Here is a 22,155-nt window from a genome sequence, read left to right on the forward strand (position 1 = left end):
ACTTATAGTCAGTTAAATGTCGATTGAAGGAGCAGTATCAGCAGATATTAAACAGACAGTCTACTAATACTCAAGTGAAAAGTAATTGGCATGTATTTGCAATGCAACTTTTAGTCAACAAAATGTGCAATAGAGATTATCAAAATAAAGTGTAATCATGATTTTAAATCAAATGCGCTTAGAAAATGATATTTAGAATATAGAAAATGTTTTAAAATAAAGATTTTTAATCAGGGAGGTTAAAATATTAAAGGGATAGTTCACCCAAAAATGAAAATTTAATCTCTTTTTACTCACCCTCAGGTGGTTCCAAAACTTTGTTTCTCAATTCTGTTGATTTCCCAGTGATGGGTTGCAGCTGGAAGGGTGACTGCTGCGTAAAACATGCGCTGGATAAGTTTGTGGTTCATTCCGCTGTGACAACCCTGGATTAATAAAGGGACTATGGTAAAAGAAAATTAAGGAATCAATGATGATGTTGAAAACAAAAGAATATTAGAACAGAAAAGCTGAAAACCTGTAAACATTGTCTTACACTGTAGAAAAAAAAATACTATGGAAGTCAAGAGTTTCATTCAGGCTTTTCAGAAAGAAACTGAAACAGGTTTGGAATAAGTAAAGAGTGAGTAAATGATGAAATTTTCAGTTTTGGCTGAACATTATCATATTACTTTCCATGCAAATGGAACATCAGATTAACTGAATGTTGTAACTTTGCTATTGAAACAGATGAGCGAGAGGCTGTCCAGAAGAAGACTTTTACAAAATGGGTAAACTCCATACTAGCCAGAGTCAGTTGCCGAATCTCAGATCTCTATCTAGACCTGCGGGATGGGAGAATGCTCATCAAACTATTGGAAGTTCTGTCAGGGGAGAGATTGGTGAGTGTGTTTAGTGTATATCTGTATTAAACCACGAATTAACCACTGCACAGAGCAGGAATTTATTGTCAATTTATAGTATTATACATCAGTAAAATCTCTGACTATCCATCTTTCCACCATTTAGCCCAAGCCGACCAAGGGCCGAATGCGTATCCATTGTCTGGAGAATGTAGACAAAGCTCTACAGTTTCTAAAGGAACAGAAGGTGCACTTAGAGAACATGGGATCACATGATATTGTAGATGGGAACCACCGGCTCATCCTGGGTCTCATCTGGACCATCATTCTTCGCTTCCAGGTCAGCTAATCATTCTAATAAACTCTATTTATTCTGTGCCTCCAAGTATAATTCAAACAGAACTATATGGAACAACAGAAGTTTACAATATATATTTACAGTATATATTGAAACTAACCAAAACCCTTGCAGACTATAAAACATACAATAGACCTACAGCAGAGTGTTTGTATTGTGTATTCGGCTGATTGGAAAAAGCGTATATTTATTTTTAATCTCTCCATTTGATAGCAGAATATTTTTAGCCCAGCAACTTCAAACAATGTAGTCTGCTACATAATTCAGACCTTCACAAATGAAAGGGAAAAAGACCGGAATGGGAATTTGTGACTGCTCTTTATTCTGCCTGGCTCCCACATTGATGTACAAACTATTGAGACAAAAAAAAGCCAGGATCTAAATAAAGTAACAAAGCCTCTGCATATCCAAGAATGGACGCCCAAGGGCAAATTAGAGTAAATCTTCTAATTAATATGAGATTTACAGTGCAAAAAATGTCAGAGAATTTGAATAAGAATTTGAGTTTTATTATTGCTTTAAATGCCTTAAAAAGGAAGCAATGTCTACTTGACACGAATATTCTAGATCATGTGCAATTTATTTAGTTATTTCTTTTATCATGTGCATACAGATTCAAGATATCATAGTAGAAACAGGACAAGCTGATCAGACGGGCCGGCAAGAGACTCGCTCAGCCAAAGATGCACTGCTCCTCTGGTGCCAGATGAAGACTGCAGGGTATGACCACAGTTGTTTTATTTTAGTAGTAATAAAGCTGACAACATATTTTTAAGCTTAAACCAGCATTTGCGGTTAGAGATGGATTTATCTGTTGTTGTTTTGTGTTGACAGGTACCCAAACATAAATATCACCAATTTCACCACGAGCTGGAAAGACGGAATGGCTTTTAATGCTCTCATTCACAAGCACAGGTGATAAATATAAAAAAAATATTTTATATATATATATATATATATATATATATATATATATATATATATATATATATATATATATATATATATATATATATAATTGTGCCAAGTTACTAATGTATTCAACCAAAAGCAGCCGATTCGAATGTTATCACTTGATCGAATGGGCGTTATCAGTGGTTATCAGCTGATAAATATGGGACAGTAGGGGCCTTTTGCGCCTACTTGTAGACTCAAAAGGCTTTAATCATCTATCCACATGGTTAATCAGAGATCACATACAACTGCGGCCGGACATTAGCATAAATTATTCATATTATTTTTTAAATTTCCCATTTATCATATTTTATTAACGTCAACCCCTAACCGAACCCTAAACCCAACTGTCACAGTAATGTAAAACCAGATCCGGATCTGGAGACTTCTCTATTAGTATAGCTGATTAACCAGGATAATTATTTATGTTATTTGTTACATTTTCTATGTATTATATTTTATTAATGTCTACCCCTACCACAACCCTAAACCTAACCGTCACAGTAATGTAAAAACAGATCTGAATCTGGAGTCTTCTCTATAAGTATACTATAGCCGATTAACCATGTGAATGGATGATTACAGCCTTTTGAGCCTACTAGTAGGTGCAGAAGGCCCCTACTGGCCCAATATCTATCAGCTTATATCCACTGATAACGCCCATTTAATTGAATAATAACATTTAAATTAGGTGCTAAAAGTCAGAGATTACAATATGAATATTCAGGTTCCCTCTAAACTTTAGTAATTTTACAGTAAACAGAAACATGACACTATAATTAACCATAACTGTAACTTTACCCAACCAATAACTGATGAATGATTCTGTTCTGCCTGTTCCTTACTATCATAAAAAATAAAAACACACACATTAACCAAATAAGCTTTCTCAGCAGCTTTGTTTTTTTTTCCATTTTAATCCATCAGGCCAGATCTGGTGGACTATGGCAATCTAAAGAGGTCCAATCCCACACACAACCTGCAACAGGCTTTTAATGTAGCTGAAAAGAAGCTTGGTGTCACCAAGTTATTGGACCCAGAAGGCAAGTCCCACCTTCTGACTGTCAAGCCAAAACAAAAAATAACCATCCTCCCATTGTGGAGATAACATCTTTGTACTTTCTTGTTTGCAGATGTGTTCACTGAGAATCCAGATGAGAAGTCCATAATCACATATGTTGTTGCATTTTACCACTATTTCTCCAAGATGAAAGCTCTGGCAGTTGAGGGCAAGCGAATTGGAAAGGTACAGAATAAAATCTGAGCCATTCTATTTAAATTACAATGTGTGTTTAAAGCAGGAAGACAATCGCATTTATTCATATTCATATTCCCTAGGTGCTGGACCAGGCCATTGAAACTGAGAAGATGATTGAGAAGTATGAGACACTGTCATCGGACCTGCTAACATGGATTGAGCAAACCATCGTAGTGCTAAACAACCGCAAGCTCGCTAACTCCCTTACAGGCGTCCAACAGCAACTGCAGGCTTTCAACTCTTACCGTACTGTGGAGAAACCACCAAAGTAATTCAGGCTATTAATGAACAAATGTCTTTCTGTTGCAATACCCGTAAACATCATACTTTAATTACTTTTTAACTCATACTACTCAGGTTTCAGGAGAAAGGAAACTTGGAAGTACTGCTGTTTACCATCCAGAGCAGAATGAGGGCCAACAATCAGAAAGTCTACACACCTAAAGAGGGTGCATTGGTGTCAGATATCAACAAGGTGGGGTGCTAATTTTAATCTTTTAATTTAATTTTGAATATATTAATTCTGACTTTATTTAATTAGGAAAACATGCTTTTCCAACCTCTGATTAGAGAAAATGCAACTGAATGCTGCTTGAAGTTAGATTTTAAACATAAAAAACTGTGATTTCATTGTGATGCAGGGCACATTGTGCAAATATGGTTAGACCAAGGGGAAATATATCAATTTGTCATTGCCATTCTTTTTATCTGTGATTTTTAGACATGCTTTTCTAAGGACTGAACAATAGAAAAAGGGATTATCATTTGATATCACATGGGTTATACTCCATCTAACTTTGAATGGAAGACATCCTCAGCTTCAGCAATGACATCAACCAAATCATGATAAACTTTGTTAAGAATTCAACTGTCCTTGCCACTTAAGTTAAATTTTCTTTAGATACAAAAGCCACAGCCATGTCACCCTGCAGCCCAAGACCGGTTACTTACTGAAGCTAAGCAGGGCTGAGCCTGGTCAGTACCTGGATGGGAGACCACTAGGGAACACTAGGTTGCTGTTGGAAGTGGTGTTAGTGAGGCCAGCAGGGGGCGCTTAACCTGTGGTCTGTGTGAGTCCTAATGCCCCAGTAAAAGTGAAGGGGACACTAAACTGTCAGTGGGCGCCGTCTTTCGGATGAGACGTTAAACCGAGGTCCTGACTCTCTGTGGTCATTAAAAATCCCATGTCACTTCTCGTGAAAGAGCAGGGGTGTAACCCCGGTGTCCTGGCCAAAGTCCCTCTATCGGCCCTTACGATCATGGCCTCCCAATCATCCCCTTCCACCAAATTGGCTCTATCACTGTCTCTCCTCTCCACCAATAGCTGGTGTGTGGTGAGCGCACTGGCGCCGTTTTCCTGTGGCAGCCGTTGCATCATCCAAGTGGATGCTGCACACTGGTGGTGGTGTGGAGAGACCCCCCCTCATGATTGTGAAGCGCTTTGGGTGTACGGCCATACACAATAAATGCGCTATATAAATACACATTACATTACATTACAATAATAAGGATCGAGTATGGTCTGAGAGTCTTGGTTTTTTATTTTTATTTTTTTATTTTAATTTTTAATGTGCGTATACTGTTGTTTTTAGGCTTGGGAGAGGTTGGAGAAGGCAGAATATGATCGTGAGCGGGTCTTAAGAGATGAACTCATTAGGCAAGAGAAGCTGGAACAGATGGCTCGTCGCTTTGACAGAAAGGCAGCCATGAGAGAAACCTGGCTTATGGAGAATCAAAGACTGGTTTCACAGGTAACTCATTATCTACAGTCCCTATGTCACCTGTAAGATGAAAGGTGCAGAGAGACCTTATGTAAATACCAATACTTTCATAAGACAGCCAACTCATTAATTCTGAAATGAATGATAATTATGCTTTTTATTGTGAAGGACAACTTTGGCTATGACTTACCAGCAGTGGAGGCAGCTAAGAAGAAACATGATGCTATAGAGACAGACATTGCCGCATATGAAGAACGTGTTCAGGCACTGGTTGCCCTGTCTAAAGAACTGGAGTCAGAAAGATACCATGATGCTAAACGCATTGATGCTAGAAAGGACAATATCTTGAGGCTGTGGGATTACCTACAGGAGCTCCTAAAAGCTCGCAGAGGTCGCCTAGACAAGAACCTCACCCTTCAGAGAATTTTCCAGGAAATGCTCCACATCATCAGCTGGATGGATGAGATGAAGGTAGGAAGGACAAATGGATGAACAGTGTTTTGGAATTATATGTTCTCCTGGAATGTTATGGGTTCATTTAACGGTTACATTAGCATTATTCTGAGTATTTATTATGCCACATTTTTCTTTAGGGTCGTCTGTTGTCCCCAGACTTTGGAAAACACTTATTGGAAGTGGAAGACTTGTTGCAGAAACATTCATTGGTAGAGGCTGATATAGCAGTGCAGGCAGAAAGAGTGAAATCAGCCAATGCAGCTGCTCTTAAATTTGCTAATGGTGACAGTGAGTATAGTGGATCCCTCACCTATTTTCTGTTGACGACGGTGATGTAGGAGTGAAGTATAGTCTTAACACATTTTCATTGTTTATTTTGCTTTTCTGCTTTCAATTGTTAAGGTTATAAACCATGTGACCCCCAAGTTATCCGTGATCGGGTACAGCATTTGGACCTGTGCTACCAGGAGTTGTGTGCACTGGCAGCTCAAAGAAAAGCACGCCTTGAGCAGTCACGGCGCCTTTGGAACTTTTTATGGGAGATAGCAGAGCTGGAAAGCTGGATTCGTGAAAGGGAGCAAATATTTTCCTCTCTTGACTATGGTAAGGACCTGACCAGTGTGTTGATACTGCAAAGCAAACACAGTGTCTTTGAGGATGAGCTTGCAGCAAGACGGGACAACTTGAAGCAGGTGATGGACGAGGGAGAGAGCATGATCCAGATCAAGCACTTGGGTTCCCCCAAAGTGCAGCAACGCATGAATGATGTACAAAGACAGTGGCAACAACTGGAGGAACTGGCTGCATTCCGTAAACAGAATCTGCAAGACACCCAACGTTTCTTCCAGTTTCAGGGTGATGCTGATGACCTCAAGGCTTGGCTGGTCGATGCAATGAGACAGATGAGCAGTGACGATGTTGGGCATGATGAGTACACTACACAGCGACTGCTCAAGAAACACCGTGACTTAAGAGATGAGGCTGCTAAGAATGGAGCCACCATTGATGCTCTATCCAAACAGGCCAATGCACTTCCTGAAGAACTACGGAATACCCCTGACATCCAGGGCCGTCTGAATGATATACGGGATATGTATATTGAGCTTCTGACCCTCTCTGATTTGAGGCAGAAGAAACTGGATGACACCATGGCTCTTTACACTATCTTCAGTGAGACAGATGCTTGTGAGCTCTGGATGGGCCAGAAAGAGACCTGGCTGGTTGGGTTAGAGACACCTGAGAATTTGGAAGATCTAGAAATTGTACAAAACAGGTATGGCAATTATTTTTATGAACCCAGAGACAGAACTTTAAGAATTTTTCATAAACTCCATAAAATTCTCATCTGTTTATTGGTAGGCTAAGCATTCTTGCTCAAGAAATGGGTAATATGCAGACTCGAGTTGATAACGTTAATAAAGCAGCCAAGCAACTTGAAGACAGCAGACATCCACAAACAAAACAAGTGAAAGACTGTCAAATTCGTCTCAATAAGAGGTAAGATTTAAACAGTATTCCTAAATGTAAATATATAAAATATTTATGAATGATCTGCAATGTTACTTTTTCTATTCTCACAGATGGGAGGCTTTTAAAGCAATGGTCGAAGATAAGAAACATAGGGTAGATTCTGCTCTTAGCCTACATAACTATGATCTTGATTGTGATGAGACAGAATCATGGATAAAAGAAAAGACGAGAGTCATTGAGTCTACACAGGATCTTGGGAATGACCTTGCTGCTGTCATTACTATTCAAAGGAAGCTTTTTGGCATGGAAAGAGACCTTGCTGCCATCCAAGATAAGTTGGATTCCCTGCGTGACGAGGCCCAGAAGCTTGTAAAGGAGCACCCAGAAAATGCTTCTGATATACTTGCCAGACAGGAAGAGTTGGATGCAGCATGGGACACCTTGAAACGTACCCTGAAAGACCGTGAAGACTCTCTTGGGGAGGTCAGCAAGCTGCAGACCTTCTTACAGGACATGGACGATTTTCAAGCTTGGTTGTTCAAGTCACAGAAGGCTGTTGCTTCTGAAGATATGCCAGATGGTTTACCAGAGGCTGAGCAACTCCTGAATCTCCATGATGCTTTGAGGCATGATATGGATGGCCATGAGGAAGACTACCATCGTGTGAAAGACACAGGAGCTGCTGTTATTCAAGGTCAAGAAGATGATCCTCAGTACCAGCAACTGGAACAGAGGCTGGAGGGTCTTGATAAGGGCTGGGGTGAGCTTCACAAAATGTGGGACAGTCGCAAGAACTTCCTAGATCAGGGTCTCGGTTTCCAACAATTCATGAGAGATGCCAAACAGGCTGATGCCATCTTAAATAATCAGGTATATATGCAGAGACTTTTTCATTTATTGAATCAAAATAGATGTAGTTTAGCTTTCTTTTCATTAAAAAGAGTAATTTTAAGGAAACCATACCATGGTAAATTCCAAAACAAAGTGGCTAATATTCTTTGCTAATGATCTTTAATTGCCAATTACACTTTTATACCCATTTAAAACGCTATATCTCTTTTTTTGTGTTTTTTAATTTTACTTCTTAAAAGGAATACACTCTAGCCCACGTAGACAAGCCTGACACCCTTGATGGAGCAGAGAAGGCCTTGAAGAAACATGAGGACTTTGTTACCACCATGGATGCTAATAAGGAGAAGATACTTAGCACACTGGAGACTGGTCAGAGGCTGGTGGATAGTGAAAACCTTTACTCTGGAAAAGTGAAAGACAAGATGAGTTCAATCGAGGAAAGGTCTGTTTTTCATATATTTGCCCTATTTTTCTTATCATAAAACAGACACAAAACAAAAATATAAATAGAACATTCCATTTTGACCTACCATGTGATATCTACAAAGTTGAAAAACATTCAATACAAAATGCCTACTTAAAAAAGACAAACAAATCACAGTGGTGCTAGTATCCCCACAATGTTACATAGGTAAAATGGATGGTTTAGTAGACATGACCGTAATGGATTACTGTAACATCAAAACAATTCACACAAATGGCTAATGTAATTGTAATTGGTAACATAAGGGTAGCTAGAAGTTTAGCTGTTGGCAAATTTATTAATATCGTCTATTACTCATCCTCTTGACCAGCACATGAATTGGGATGACAAGAACACTTACAATGCAAAATCGACTGCTGTCATCCTGTCATGTAAGTTTAATTCAGAAAAAAAGCCAGAGGTTTCAGTTCATGTTAATGCACTTATGCATTTGAGCTATCTTTGTTTACTTGTGCTGAATCAGGAGTGAGTGAGAGAAGCATAATGCTGTAATGGAGTGGCCTGCATTTCTTCTACTTGCCCAGGCAGTCTGTAGCTTCTTAAGATGGGCGCCTACCCTGATGGGTATTGATCTTTTGTGAAAGTACACCTAATCCATTGGCTTATGTTGCTCTTTTTAAGTGTTCTCTCTTTGTGAGAAAATGGAATAGTGAAGAAAAGCTATATCAATGCTGCCAGTGTTCACATTTATCCATATACACATTTTACACCACTTTGCACTAGAGAAATAACAGTAAGTAACGCATGCATTTGGATGTACATGTCTTAAAGGAACAAAAAGAACCAAGACAAAGCCAAGGAAGTCTCAGGGAAACTTAAAGACAACAGGGAACTTCAGCACTTCCTTCAAAACACTCAGGATGTGAGCCATGTTCTACTCAATAAGATTATTTCCAAGATATTACAGCTTGAAATGTAATTTTAATGTTATCTTTCCTCTTATCTAATACATCTATAAATTGCATTTCTTTCAGCTTACATTGTGGATTAATGAGAAAATGCTGACTGCACAAGATACATCATATGATGAGGCTCGTAACCTTCATAGCAAGTGGCAAAAACACCAAGCTTTCATGGCAGAACTAGCATCAAACAAGGATTGGCTTCATAACATTGATAAGGTATATGCATTTTGTGTGTGTGTATAGAATATATTAAATAGAGTACAACATTTGGATTTATGAAGTAAATATACCATTAGTTTTATCAATGGGTAAACAATTTTAAATAATTTATTAATGATAAACCTTTGTAGATAGACCTTCATTAATTAAATTAAGCCTTTGCTTTACATTATTTTAAAAATTTTAAGCAAATCTTAGAAAGTTGACTGGCCCCTTCTACTTTGTACCATAATTTCAGTACCATGTTCTTGCATTTAGGAGGGACAGGAACTGATGGAATCCAAGCCTGAGTTTGAGCCTATTGTTAAGGATCGCCTTGCCAAGCTTCATGAACTATGGGATAAGCTGGAGAGCACCACACAAGAAAAGGCTCGGCTACTGTTTGATGCAAACCGTTCTGAGCTGTTCGATCAGAGCCTAGCTGACCTAAAGAAATGGTTAGCTGAATTGCAGCAGCAACTTCAGGGTGATGTGGAAGAAGAAGTTAAGGATCTTACCAGTGCCAACATCCTGCTAAAGAAACATCAGGTGTGACAGTAAATTTGATATTTTGTCATTGTGTTGTTTTTGAGACAATTCTACAGTAGACTACTTCAGTTGAAGTTAATTATGATCTCTGCACTGTCCTTTCATGTCGAAGTTTATAGTACAGTGCAAAAATCTTCTCTATTCCTCCCTAGATAACAGAGAATCAGGTTCGGGACCGTGCACGAGAGCTTGAAGAACTTCAGGAGGCTGTAGAGCAGCATGGTTCTCTTAGAGAGGACCAGCCTGAGCTTGAGATTGAGCAACAAAATCTTCAGAGAGATTTCCAGAAGCTCCTCACACCTTTATCACAACGCAAGGGAAAGCTGGAGGCTGCTAAGGCAGTGCACCAGTTCTTTAGAGATCTTGCTGATGAAATAGTATGTACATACCTGAGCATACCCATATACAGCTTTTCAGAATGCATATAGTTTTAATGAATGATTTTCTTGATTTTCTCCTCAGCTCTGGGTTAATGAAAGGTTACCAATGGCTATGTCAGATGATCATGGTAACAATCTTCAGACTGTCCAACTTTTGCTTAAGAAGAACCAAGTAAGTTTGTTCCCACTTTCCCCCCACAGATATTCATTATCATTCATTATCATGTATCCTTTTATATACCTCATCCACCCCTTTCATAAACACTGTGCATGTCCTGTGCAGTCCTTACAAAAAGAGATTGATGGTCATCAACCACGCATTGATGAAGTGTTAGAGCGGGGTCGGCGAATGGCAGCAGCAGCAGAGGGCAGTCCAGAGGAAGAACGCATGTCTGAGGAGATGAAGAAGCTTCAGGTGGTGTGGGCACAGCTACAGGAAGAGATGGCAAAACGAAGAGAACGGCTTTATGGCTCTAATGAGGCCCAACAGTATTACAATGATGCAGATGATTCTGAGGCCTGGATAGGTGAACAAGAACTCTACATGATTGCTGATGAGATGGCAAAGGTAAGACTGTGAAGACTGGCAAAAGTGTGCAGAAGTGTCTTAAAATGCCCCATTTCAACAGTGTTTCTTTACACATCATATTTGAAAATGTGTGATGCAGAGTAGGAACTTTACAGTGAGGATATCTTCATATAGATAAAAGAGATTGCAGACTCTTTCAAACCATTCAAAAGTCCAGGCTAAAACAAGTTTACAGTGAAGCCTATAGGCTATGACTATTAGCCAACAAACAGCCTTAATAAAATGTCTCAGTGACAGTAACCTTTTGTTAATTCAAGCACTGATTTGCAAATGCAAAAGCAACATTTCAGCACACAAGAAAACCTGGTTGAACCTAGGATCCAAAGGGAACAATGCGATTTTCATCCAGGCCGTGGTACACTGGACCAGCTCTATACCCTTACCAGGGTGCTCTATGGTTCATGGGAGTATTCCCAACCCGTCCACAAATATTTTATGGACTTGGAGTAGGCATTCGACTGTATCCCGCATGGCATTTTGTGAAGGGGGCTCTGGGAGATTGGGGTCTAAGGCATTCTGTTAAGGGCTGTCTTGTCTCTGTTTGAACAGAGCAGGAGTTTGGTTCACATTGCTGGCAATAAGTCAGACTTGTTTCCAGTGCATGTTGGACTCCGGCAGAGCTGCCCTTTGTCACCAATTTTGTTCATAATTTTTACAAAGCGCAGCCTTAGGCTGGAGGGGGTCCGGTTCAGGGACCACAGGATTTCATCTCTGTTATTCACAGACAATTCTGTTCTGTTGGCTTTATCAAACATGGACCATCAGCATGCACTGAGGTGGTTTGCCATGTCCATGTTAGAGGTAAGTTCTTACCCCAGGTGGAGGAGTTCAAGCATCTTTGGTTTTTGTTCACAAATGAGGGCAGGATGGAACGTGACATTGACAGGCTAATTGGTGCAGCAGTAATGCGTTCAATGTACCGGTCCGTTGTGGTAAATAAGGAGCTGAGCCGAAAGGCAAAGCTCTCAATAAACCAGTCAATCTACGTTCTTACTCTCATCTATGTTCAAGAATTTTGGGTCATGAGCAAAATGACAAGATCTCGGATACAAGCGGCCGAAATGAGTTTCCTTCACAGGGTGGCAGGGTGCACCCTTACAGATAGGGTGAAGAGCTCTTTCACTCGGGAGGAGAAGTCAGGTGGCTCGGGCATCTTGGGGGAAGAGGGGTTCTGTCCTAAAAACTACTTTCCCCGGGACCCAGCACCAGAAAAAGCAGATGAAAATGAATGAATAAATCAAATTTGTAGAGACTGTAAAATCAACAGAAATTGGAACAGCGTCCTTCAGCCAATTAGCAAACCTGGTTTTCCCTTGTAAAAAAATTCTCAAAGTGGTCAGGTAAAAAAACTAAATCATTACAAATGCAAACACGGACCTGCATTTCTGAATGTTCACAAGGATTGAAAATAGAAAGATCAGCAGTAATACTACCTAGTTATAATCTCATGCATAATTATGTAACTATATCTCATTCATAGTATTATGGATTGGATTGAACTAACTCTCTCTGTTACCACCATTTATCTTATATCTTGTGACGTTGCTTCAACTTTCCTTTTTTAAGCCAGAAGAATGAAATTGCTCAGATATATATATATATATATATATATATATATATATATATATATATATATATATATATATATATATATATATAATTGTGTTAAAACTTTTCTCATAAAAAAACACTAAAATTATATATAAAATAATAATACCTTTAACAATGAATCTCTTTCTATTGCAGGATGAACAGAGTGCTATGATCATGCTGAAGCGGCACCTGGTTCTTAAGCAGACAGTGGATGACTATGCATATTCCATCCAGCAATTGGCAGACCGTGCCCAGAAGATGCTGGCTGAAGAGCACCCAGATGGGTATATTAGGCTGATTGTCAAAATACAAACCAGTATACATGCAATATACACACTAAAAGTTGCATATTAGAACAAGCTAAACTGCAAAAATGAATCTCTTTTATCATATTTTTTTTAAGTGAGGCTATCATCCGAAGACAAGGACAAGTTGATAAGCAGTATGCTGGGCTGAAGGAGCTGGCAGAAGACCGCAAAAAGAAGCTGGACCACACATATCACCATTTCCTGCTGAGTCGGGAAGTGGAGGATCTAGAGCAGTGGATTGCAGAGCGAGATGTAGTGGCTTCATCACAAGAAATGGGCCAAGACCTTGATCATGTGACGGTAAAGCAGAACCCACTTTGACACTTAAGCTTTTTCGCTACCTCTCACAAGAAGCATGTCTGAATACTTTGCACATTCAGTTTATTGTATTGTTATAGCTGTACTTTTCAACATTACAGATCTTGCGAGACAAGTTCAGGGAGTTTGCACGGGAAACAGGGACAGTGGGTCAAGAACGTGTAGATACTGTGAACCGGATCATAGATGAACTAATTGAAGGAGGCCACAGTGAGTCAGCGACATTGGCCGAGTGGAAGGATGGAGTAAATGAGAGTTGGGCAGATTTGCTGGAGCTCATTGACACTCGTGCCCAGCTCCTCACATCCTCTTATGACCTCCTTAAGTAAGTACAGAAGAGCTAAACTGTTTAAATGGAGTACAGTGTTCTTATCAGATTATATTATTCCTACTGAACTACTTATCTTACACCTAAGGTAGAATATACTAACAAGATTATAAGTATTTGATAAAGTCTTTACCTGGGTATGGTGTTGTATGGGGTTGAGAATTAAAAAATAAAATATTTTTTACAATCGTCTGTGAATTTTGTTAGGTATTTTTATGATGGAAAAGAGCTGGTTGGTCACATTGAGGAAAAGAAGAATGAACTTCCTGAAGACTTGGGAGAAGACTTCAGCAAAGCAGAATCATTCCACCGAATGCATGCTGCATTTGAGAGGGATATCAGCTCCTTGGGCAAACAGGCAAGGGCACATCAAATAAAAAATGGTTGTCATTCACATCAAATTACTGTGCCTTGAACATATTTATAGGTTTGCATAGAAAATCCCAAAATGTTATGCCTTAAATTCTTAAGGCTTAAATTATTAAGTTTTTTTTTTTCTCTTCATGCAGGTAAAACAGTTCCAGGAGACAGCAGCTAGATTGCATGCCCAGTATGCAGGAGATCAGGCTACTGCCATTCAAGCAACTGAAAAAGAGGTTGTTGAGGCCTGGAAGGGTCTGTTGGATGCTTGTGCGGGTAGGAGGAAACAGCTGGAGGAGACAGCAGACAAATTCCGCTTTTTCACCATGGTGAGAGACCTAATGGCCTGGATGGAAAGCATCCTTCAACAGATAGAGACACAGGAAAAACCAAGGTAAGAAAATGAGTGGAATCGCTGTGGTCATAAAATTAGATATCCATTTTTCTCTGTAATAAAGTTTGTCTCTTGTTGTCCACTGAAGAGACGTCTCCTCAGTGGAGCTTCTGATGAAGTATCATCAAGGGATCCGTGCTGAAATTGAGACCCGTGGGCCAAAGTTTAATCAGTGTGTGCAACTTGGACAGGCTCTCCTGGAACGCAAGCACAAGGACTCTGCAGAGGTATCCATTCCTAGGAAGCAACAAGCACAACAGTTTGCCAGTGTCCAGATTGTGTTTATTTACACTTTTTCTCCTCACAGATTAAAGAGAAGCTGATGCAACTGGTAGAGAAGAGAAAAGAGATGATGCTCAAATGGGATGATCGATGGGACTGGCTCAGACTTTGTAAGTCAACACACATACTAACTATAGCCCTTTTGTTTACTACAACTACTCATGATTATATCTCCTCCTAGTACTGGAGGTATGTCAGTTTGCTCGAGATGCTTCTGTGGCAGAGGCATGGTTGATTGCCCAGGAGCCATATGTGGCCAGCAAGGACGTGGGTCAGACAGTCGATGAGGTTGAAAAACTGCTCAAAAGGCATGAAGCATTTGAAAAATCTACTGCAACATGGGAAGAGCGTTTCTCAGCATTGGAACGTCTTACAACAGTATGTTTTTTTTTTTTTTACCTTATCACATCCTTCATTCATCTCATACAATACCATTACACCGTGTCATAAGAACACACAAAGCGACAAGATTCCAACGACAAGCAATTTGACTGTATGCACCAGACGTGACATGACAGAAACATTTAAATTCCTGCTATTCAGATGCTCAGATTAATGTGCTGCACTCACAATACAGACAGGTTATAATTTATTCAATAAAAATTAAATATCTTTAACATTATTAAAAGTATGTGATGAGTGACTGATGTTGTTGGTTTGCACTGTTACAGTTCTAACATTTATGTTTAAATTTTATGTAGTAATTTTATTTTTAAAATCTGCTACCACTTCTAGTTTATCAATAAATGTCTTGAATGGTATTAAATGGTAGTCAAACTCATACTGATAACATTTAACAATGAATAAAGGCCTCAATCAGCACCCGAGGTGATCATTGTTATAGTAGTTTATGCTGTTGTTTCAGCCGTGACATTGCAGAAATAGAAACCATTTCTAAAGCTGAAAATTTGTGTCGCCATTGCGGATGGTTATGACAGAAATTTACTTTTTACATGAAAAAAATACTTTCATCATATGTCACAGCCTCTCATCACGTGTAGTTAGGACATGGTGCCAGTACTAAATACATTATTGATACATCATATCCAGTAAATTATTAGCAATTATGACAGAAATCATTTACATTTACTTTAGAGAATGCAAAACACATTCTAAACTATTTATATTTTGTTGTAGTTGGAGTTGTTGGAAATTCGGAAACAACAACAAGAAATACAACAGTACAGACAAGAGGCAGAGAAAGAAAGCAGGTAAATATGAGATTTAGAGGACTCTCCTGTAAAAGTCTAGATCTCAATATTCTATATTAAACCTTAAAATTTGACCTCCAGGAGAGAGGACACTGGTTTTGCAGAGGAGTCTTCACAACTTTACCCTACAGAAGAACAGTCTCTGGTAAGTTTAGTACATTTTTGTAAGAATCTCACCATTATCCATCATCTTTCTTTTCACAAAATGAACATTTGACCATGATCAAATATACAATGTGAAAGTAAATCTGACACATTTTAATGTACACGTAATACTCTATATTATAACTTCTTACCTTATTGTACTGCAAAATATTTGTACCTGAGCTTAATACTTGTGTGCTCTTTAGTCTGGTTTAGGAGTAATAGAGCCTAGTTCTGGTGGAGTTGATGGCACAGCAGGGGAATCCACTGTGCCTTTAATCTCTGAGATGCAGGAAAGTGTCTCACTAGAGCTGGACCCTTCCACATCCATTCAAGTTACCAAAGAGACAGAAAAAGCTGCCTCGCTTCCTACAGAATCTACACAAGTTCAACCAGTCCTGATGGAGGGAACTCTAGCCCGCAAGCATGAGTTGGAGGGACCTAACAAGAAGGCACCCAACAGGTTAGTTGTTGTTTTTGTTGGCCAGCAAATAATAATGATCAAATTATTGATGTTTGCTGAAATAAGCATTAAAAGACTGACAACAAAATGTCTTTACTCAGGTCCTGGAACAATCTGTATTGTGTGCTTAAACCTGGACACCTCTCTATCTACAAGGATGCCAAGAGCTTTAGTCACAGTGTAACCTTCCATGGTGAGGAACCCCTGACCCTCACCAATTCTTCATGCGAGATCTTGACCAACTATAAGAAAAAGAAGCAGGTGTTCAAACTCCGGTAAGGCTCTTGGTTATCAAACGTAAATATTAAGTTTAAAACAAAAATGTATTTTATTGTTATGATAAGCATTACAAGATTGCTTGTTGCCTAGCTTACCAGTTTTATCCCTGTTCCATTCCCTTGTTTTTTAGACTTGGAGATGGAAGTGAATATCTGTTCCAGTGTAAAGACGAGGTTAGCTATTGACTGCTTCTTCTTAGTTAGTTAACGTAATCTTAAGCCAGTAAAGAACTTTAATAATGGCCTTTTATGTTTTGACCACAGGAGGAGCTTCAGAACTGGACTCAGGCTATTGAGCAGGCTGCACAAGTTCAAATAGAAGAACCAGTTGCAGGGCCATCAGGAGTGAAGGCACTAAGCCTACCTCCACCTTCCTCCACGACTCTAGAGGTTCCCTCAACGAAGAAGGACAAGGAAAAGAGGTTTAGTCTGTTTGCTAAGAAGAAATAAACACCTGGACAGAATGTGACACAGGTGAAATAGAACAAATTTATAACACCTTTTTTTTTTTTTTCCATCATATTAATTTGTAAGAATTTAGCTATATGAAATGTAGATTACACTGCTGCCTGTATCTAAGCTAATGAAGTGTTGCTAATGTCCACATGTTTTACTCTTTATGTTTTTTGTTGTATTTTTCTTATACCAGAGTCACATAACACATTCACTCTGTATACAAATAAAAGCACAGGAACCTGATCGATTTAACCAAATATTTGTAAAAAAAAAAGGGTTTCTTTTTGTCTTGAATTTTTAATGTACTGATCTTCTAGACATGCTTCAGTATTTATTTTAACTATTAATAATATTAATAGTTTTCATAATCTGCCTTATTTCTTTAAAATGGTTGCAAAAGTAATACTGTGCTCTTTGCATTGGAACTTGTAGAATTTTCATAGAGTTTGACATTGGAGATGTGTTTCTTGCGTAAATGCCGCTCTGCTCACTGATGGATAGGTGTGGTGGATAGGTGTTTAACACTGTATACTATTGCGCTGACATGCAATCAGCACAGTGTTTAGAATGCTTTTAGATTGTGCTTTTAGAGTGTTGTGAAAGATATTTTCCACTATTCCAATTAACATATAAATATTATTATTTCAAAGTCCGCATGAACCGGAAGTTGCTGAGAATTGTATCTCAGTATGTTGATGTATTTCCAACTAAAACTAAATGCTGAGTAGGGGGCGGGGCTTTCTTTTGCATCTTTCTCTCATTGCATAACTATCATAATAGAGACGTGGTTAAGGATATTGATATACAGCTGCTATGGAAGCCCTCGGGTTGATGTCATCAGAAGGATCACCACTCCAAACTCGGAAGCAAATGGTCTGACATGTGATTGAAAATTATCAAAACATTGGATAAACATATTTTTTTTCATTGGATGAACTTGCATGGATTAATTATTCATTTTAAGAATAACAATGTGAGCTAGCAATATGAACATTGTAAATTTTGATTTCACTTAGACTTTAAAAACATTATTTTATATATATTCAAATATTAAAATATTATTGCTATGATGTATTATGGTACTAAAGAAAAGCTAAAGAGTAGAAAGGCAGACTGTCTTGTTCCAAAATCTCAGATATGTTGACTTTTACAAAGCATGAATATGATTTATTTTAAAATGGTGCTATATTTTAATAAGGAGTTCTGCCCTCTAATAACTCAGGTTGCCCAGGATTGCTGTCCCAGGCCTAAATCCCTTTCTAAATACTCGAATACTAGGACAGCAAAACCATAATAAGCACTAAACATACTATTTATATCACCATAACAATAATGTAAATTTAAAAGAGATGTGCAAATTTTGGATGATGAAACATAAATCACTCACTCACACAGGAGAATTATACAGTACAAGTATGAATTTAGAAGTAATTGTACCGGTAATCAACAATAATGACAACAATCATAAAAAAATCTTGCATACTTTTATATACTATAGGCCCATATCATACTAATTAAAACATTATCTATGAATTGGCGACGTAGTGGCGCAGTAGGTAGTGCTATCGCCTCATAGCAAGAAAGTTGCTGGTTCGAGCCTCGGCTGGGTCAGTCGACGTTTCTGTGTGGAGTTTGCATGTTCTCCCTGTGTTCGCGTGGGTTTGCTCCGGTTTCCCCCACAGTCCAATTACATGCTGTACAGGTGAATTGGATAGGCTAAATTGTTAGTAGTGTATGAGTGTGTATGGATGTTTCCCAGAGATGGGTTGTGGCTGGAAGGGCATCCGCTGCATAGAACATGCATAAGTAGGCGGTTCATTCCATTGTGGCGACCCTGGATTAATAAAGGGACTAAGCTGAAAAGAAAATGAATGAATGTATTTATGCATTTGGAAATTATATTTTATCTGTTCTTTTCCTTTCGTTTACATATATATGGATTATTTATGCCAGTCACTGCAAGCTAAAACAAGTCATTTTTTAAAAGAAGAAACATTTTAACAGTAGTTAAATTTCATCTCACTGTTGGGTATTTGGATGTCAACACAGGCTCATTAGGTTGGAATATGTTTACATGTTATAAAAGTCAGTCTGGTACTTTATTAAGGTACCATTTTGGTTGCTTGTACATTCACTACATCCTGGACCTTCTCATACTGCATTCAATGAACTACATAAGCTTATATCCTCTATTATACTTTTAATTCTGTATGTTCAATGCAGAATCACATAATAATTTGAAAGCAAGGTATGACTCATTTTGGGAGTATGGAAATCAATAAACTCTGTTTGCAGTAACCTTTGATCCTTGTCTGCTTAACTCTTATATTGCGCAGCTGGTCGATTTGACCTGAAACAAAAAACTAACTTGTCAAAATGGTTAGGTATTAAATTTTATTTCCTCATTTAAGGTCATGGACAAGCCTGCTAAATTTAATTTGATGTTTGCCATTAACAATTTCATTGTTATCTGCAGCTTCACAGACCTAAAAATACAAATAAAATTAGGATATATTTTGTTAGTAAGGTTTTCAGCTGCTTTCTGGTGGTATTTTCCTTCAATCTGCAGTCACTACTTTATTATTTCTTGCCTATGGGGATTAAAAAATCAGTCCTGCAATTCCTGTCCAATCAAATCACACTTACAAAGTAAATCGCATCATATGGAACTACCTTAAGACCCGCAGCAAACGTTGGAAGCATTAAAAGTGTCCAAGAAGATACTTTAAACATATTGACCCAAAGACTGTGTCACTGGTGAGGAGATGATAAATGTTTGATGACTGAAATGGCCCTAAACAATAACTAAATAGACTACAGAATGTTACGTTTACACACAAACTCATGCACAAATTACCTGTAGAACCATTAACCTTTCCCAGCGTAATTCTCACTTCTCACTACTATTGAGTACTTTTAAAAGGGCTACTTTTTACTCATTATTTGAGTAATATTGATAACTAATACTTTTACTCTACTCGCTTACCCTTTTTGGCCAAGTAATAGTACTTTTACTTGAGTAGGATTTTTCAGTTCCACCACTGATCGCTGACTATCTTGCTAGCCAATTTGGAAAAAAGTGACATAATTCTAGTTTTTAAATAAAATGCAACAATACTTTTAATTTATTTTAAATGTTTACATTTATTTCAACAGCTTAAAAAATTATCTTGTTTATTTCTGTTGCCATTATAGAGTGTTTGAAGAATTATAGTAATTACTGTTTTAGTTTGATTTGCAATGAGTCTGGTAAGTGGTTACTAGGGTCATAAAAATGCACCCACAACTCAAACATAACTTGTGAAAATAAAATATATCTTGTTTATTAAAATGTGTCTATCGGTCAGCTGCTCAGAACGTGTCATGAGCATAGCCTTCTGTCAGCTTAAGTGGTAAGAATTACTTTTTAAATATATAATGATAAGACATAATTAGTGAATAATTCCACTCTGGCTTGATTGGTTTTATTGACTTATTTATTACTCGGAAGAGATAGACGAAAACAGAATGATCAGGGAGACTGGATATTATTCTAACCAAGTGATTTGGGTAAGTTTTGGTAATGGTAAGAAGTGGGAAAATACCCAGACCCATTGAACTTCAAGACCTCAATGACTAATGTCTCATGTGACAAATTGCACCACAGGAAAAATTCAAATAGACTCTATTCAAGACATTTAAGAAGACTTAATATAATGCTGGTAAAAAATGAGTGGAGAATTCCCGCGCGCGCTTGATTAACTTAAAAGAATTTGATTGGTTGAACACTTCCATAAGTTATTGAATTAATCAATTGCTAAAATAAGCAGTGAATGTTACAGCAAAACTTTAAATGGTCTACAATAGAGGAATGTAAATGTTTACTTTAAGTAGCATTGAAACCCGTACATTTCCAAAAAATGAGGGTAAATGACTAAAATTCCTAATAAACAGAGTTATTTAAAAAAAAAAACATGCTTTACCTCCTGAGGGTGCCATCGAGCTGCACCGCGGAGGTCTCTTTGGTTGTCGCGACAACACTTTGCCCGGTCGGTTACGTCATTTGAATGAAACCCAGTACACACGAGTCAGATATTGGTCGTTTACTGCCTCCCACCGGTGGAGACGCGGTAGCTGATTGGCTGTCGAGCATGTCACTCGACTGTGCTCTTCATGCTGGTACAGGTTGAATGCACGGTGGTGGTAAAGTAACTCTAGCAAGCATTGAGGGTAAACGTAGAGAACTTTAAGTTTGATAGGACAAGTCAGCGTAGACGGTATTCCTAATGTATCTGCAACGTTTCACTTTTGGAATTGCAAATAGTTTAAAAGTTGTTTAAACTATTACCACGGGGGATGTTTTTTTATTACCAGAATGGAGTTGGTTCGCGTCTCCTGCATTGTTCTACGGTGGAAAGAATTGTGGAGTACATGAACCCCTAGAAGAATCCGACGCACTTTGTTTTTTATTTATTTATGTGGACGCACTTTCAGTTGCAAACAGTTTGAACTCTTTTAAGTGTGTGTTATTCATCTCAAAATGGATATTACAGTGTCTGAACTGATGAGTAACTTCATGGATTCGCCGCTTGTGGTTTGGGTAAGTCACAAAGACATGGCACCTGCACAGTGTTTGTATTTGCGTTGTGTATTTATTTATTTATTTATTTATTTATTCATTTTAATCAAATTTAAAAAACAAAGACACTAACGTTCTCTTTATTTTGTCGTTGTTTGTAATTACATTAAAATTCAGCTATAACTTTAAACCAGGTTATGCTGTTTTTTCTTAGTTTTTTGTATATTATACATATTTTTAATAAATATACTGAATTGTCTATTTGCATGCTTAAAAAAGTTAATACAGCTAAAAGTTATTTTTAAAATACAAGTATATATTTTGGTAAATGTTGTAGCAAATATTATTTACTATATTGATCAATGGCTCTAAATGTTAAACAATTTAAATAAGTATATTTTAAACATAACAACAGATTGTTTATTTTTGGTGTACACGATCTGCAA

The 22,155-nt window shown here is 38.0% G+C and overlaps 2 protein-coding genes and 1 long non-coding RNA gene across 8 annotated transcripts in view; 2 read left to right on the forward strand and 1 right to left on the reverse strand.

Moving 5' to 3' along the window:
- sptb (spectrin, beta, erythrocytic) overlaps nucleotides 1-19,454 on the forward strand; it is a 34,387-nt gene extending 14,933 nt beyond the window's left edge. For 3 of the 4 annotated variants that reach the window (XM_087289453.1, XM_087289452.1, XM_087289451.1), the window contains 35 exons: nucleotides 730-881; nucleotides 1,009-1,182; nucleotides 1,814-1,920; nucleotides 2,035-2,115; nucleotides 3,082-3,197; nucleotides 3,288-3,400; nucleotides 3,493-3,680; nucleotides 3,770-3,887; nucleotides 5,005-5,163; nucleotides 5,302-5,604; nucleotides 5,727-5,877; nucleotides 5,992-6,862; nucleotides 6,949-7,086; nucleotides 7,170-7,929; nucleotides 8,151-8,353; nucleotides 9,167-9,257; nucleotides 9,370-9,516; nucleotides 9,778-10,047; nucleotides 10,200-10,424; nucleotides 10,510-10,599; nucleotides 10,711-10,995; nucleotides 12,763-12,893; nucleotides 13,013-13,217; nucleotides 13,337-13,560; nucleotides 13,771-13,921; nucleotides 14,073-14,317; nucleotides 14,406-14,544; nucleotides 14,625-14,709; nucleotides 14,781-14,977; nucleotides 15,737-15,810; nucleotides 15,892-15,955; nucleotides 16,161-16,417; nucleotides 16,519-16,692; nucleotides 16,827-16,869; nucleotides 16,960-19,449. In XM_087289453.1, the coding sequence (XP_087145579.1) occupies nucleotides 730-881; nucleotides 1,009-1,182; nucleotides 1,814-1,920; nucleotides 2,035-2,115; nucleotides 3,082-3,197; nucleotides 3,288-3,400; nucleotides 3,493-3,680; nucleotides 3,770-3,887; nucleotides 5,005-5,163; nucleotides 5,302-5,604; nucleotides 5,727-5,877; nucleotides 5,992-6,862; nucleotides 6,949-7,086; nucleotides 7,170-7,929; nucleotides 8,151-8,353; nucleotides 9,167-9,257; nucleotides 9,370-9,516; nucleotides 9,778-10,047; nucleotides 10,200-10,424; nucleotides 10,510-10,599; nucleotides 10,711-10,995; nucleotides 12,763-12,893; nucleotides 13,013-13,217; nucleotides 13,337-13,560; nucleotides 13,771-13,921; nucleotides 14,073-14,317; nucleotides 14,406-14,544; nucleotides 14,625-14,709; nucleotides 14,781-14,977; nucleotides 15,737-15,810; nucleotides 15,892-15,955; nucleotides 16,161-16,417; nucleotides 16,519-16,692; nucleotides 16,827-16,869; nucleotides 16,960-17,145 (6,917 nt within the window). In that variant the 3' untranslated portion in view covers nucleotides 17,146-19,449. Of the gene's footprint in view, nucleotides 1-729; nucleotides 882-1,008; nucleotides 1,183-1,813; nucleotides 1,921-2,034; nucleotides 2,116-3,081; nucleotides 3,198-3,287; nucleotides 3,401-3,492; nucleotides 3,681-3,769; nucleotides 3,888-5,004; nucleotides 5,164-5,301; nucleotides 5,605-5,726; nucleotides 5,878-5,991; nucleotides 6,863-6,948; nucleotides 7,087-7,169; nucleotides 7,930-8,150; nucleotides 8,354-9,166; nucleotides 9,258-9,369; nucleotides 9,517-9,777; nucleotides 10,048-10,199; nucleotides 10,425-10,509; nucleotides 10,600-10,710; nucleotides 10,996-12,762; nucleotides 12,894-13,012; nucleotides 13,218-13,336; nucleotides 13,561-13,770; nucleotides 13,922-14,072; nucleotides 14,318-14,405; nucleotides 14,545-14,624; nucleotides 14,710-14,780; nucleotides 14,978-15,736; nucleotides 15,811-15,891; nucleotides 15,956-16,160; nucleotides 16,418-16,518; nucleotides 16,693-16,826; nucleotides 16,870-16,959 lie in introns of all 4 variants that reach the window. The other variant, NM_131525.2, reaches the window with a different exon arrangement.
- The window catches only part of LOC147833146 (uncharacterized), a 106,300-nt gene extending 85,131 nt beyond the window's left edge, over nucleotides 1-21,169 (reverse strand). The window contains exons 1-2 of the long non-coding RNA XR_015513676.1: nucleotides 21,114-21,169; nucleotides 298-425 (exon numbers count right to left, since the gene is read on the reverse strand). This is a non-coding gene — a long non-coding RNA (uncharacterized LOC147833146). The remainder of the gene's footprint in view (nucleotides 1-297; nucleotides 426-21,113) is intronic.
- A 42-nt stretch (nucleotides 21,170-21,211) lies between these two features.
- Nucleotides 21,212-22,155, forward strand: part of ccdc88c (coiled-coil and HOOK domain protein 88C) — a 112,345-nt gene continuing 111,401 nt past the window's right edge. For 2 of the 3 annotated variants that reach the window (XR_015512581.1, XM_087289059.1), the window contains exon 1: nucleotides 21,336-21,730. Coding sequence is in view for 2 of the 3 variants with exons in the window: in XM_087289059.1 (XP_087145185.1) it covers nucleotides 21,671-21,730 (60 nt within the window). In the remaining variant the exon portion in view is untranslated. Of the gene's footprint in view, nucleotides 21,731-22,155 lie in introns of all 3 variants that reach the window. The other variant, NM_001423870.1, reaches the window with a different exon arrangement.

Source organism: Danio rerio, chromosome 17 (assembly GCF_052040795.2).
Source record: "Danio rerio strain M-AB ecotype USA chromosome 17, GRCz13ab, whole genome shotgun sequence".
NCBI lineage: Eukaryota > Metazoa > Chordata > Actinopteri > Cypriniformes > Danionidae > Danio > Danio rerio.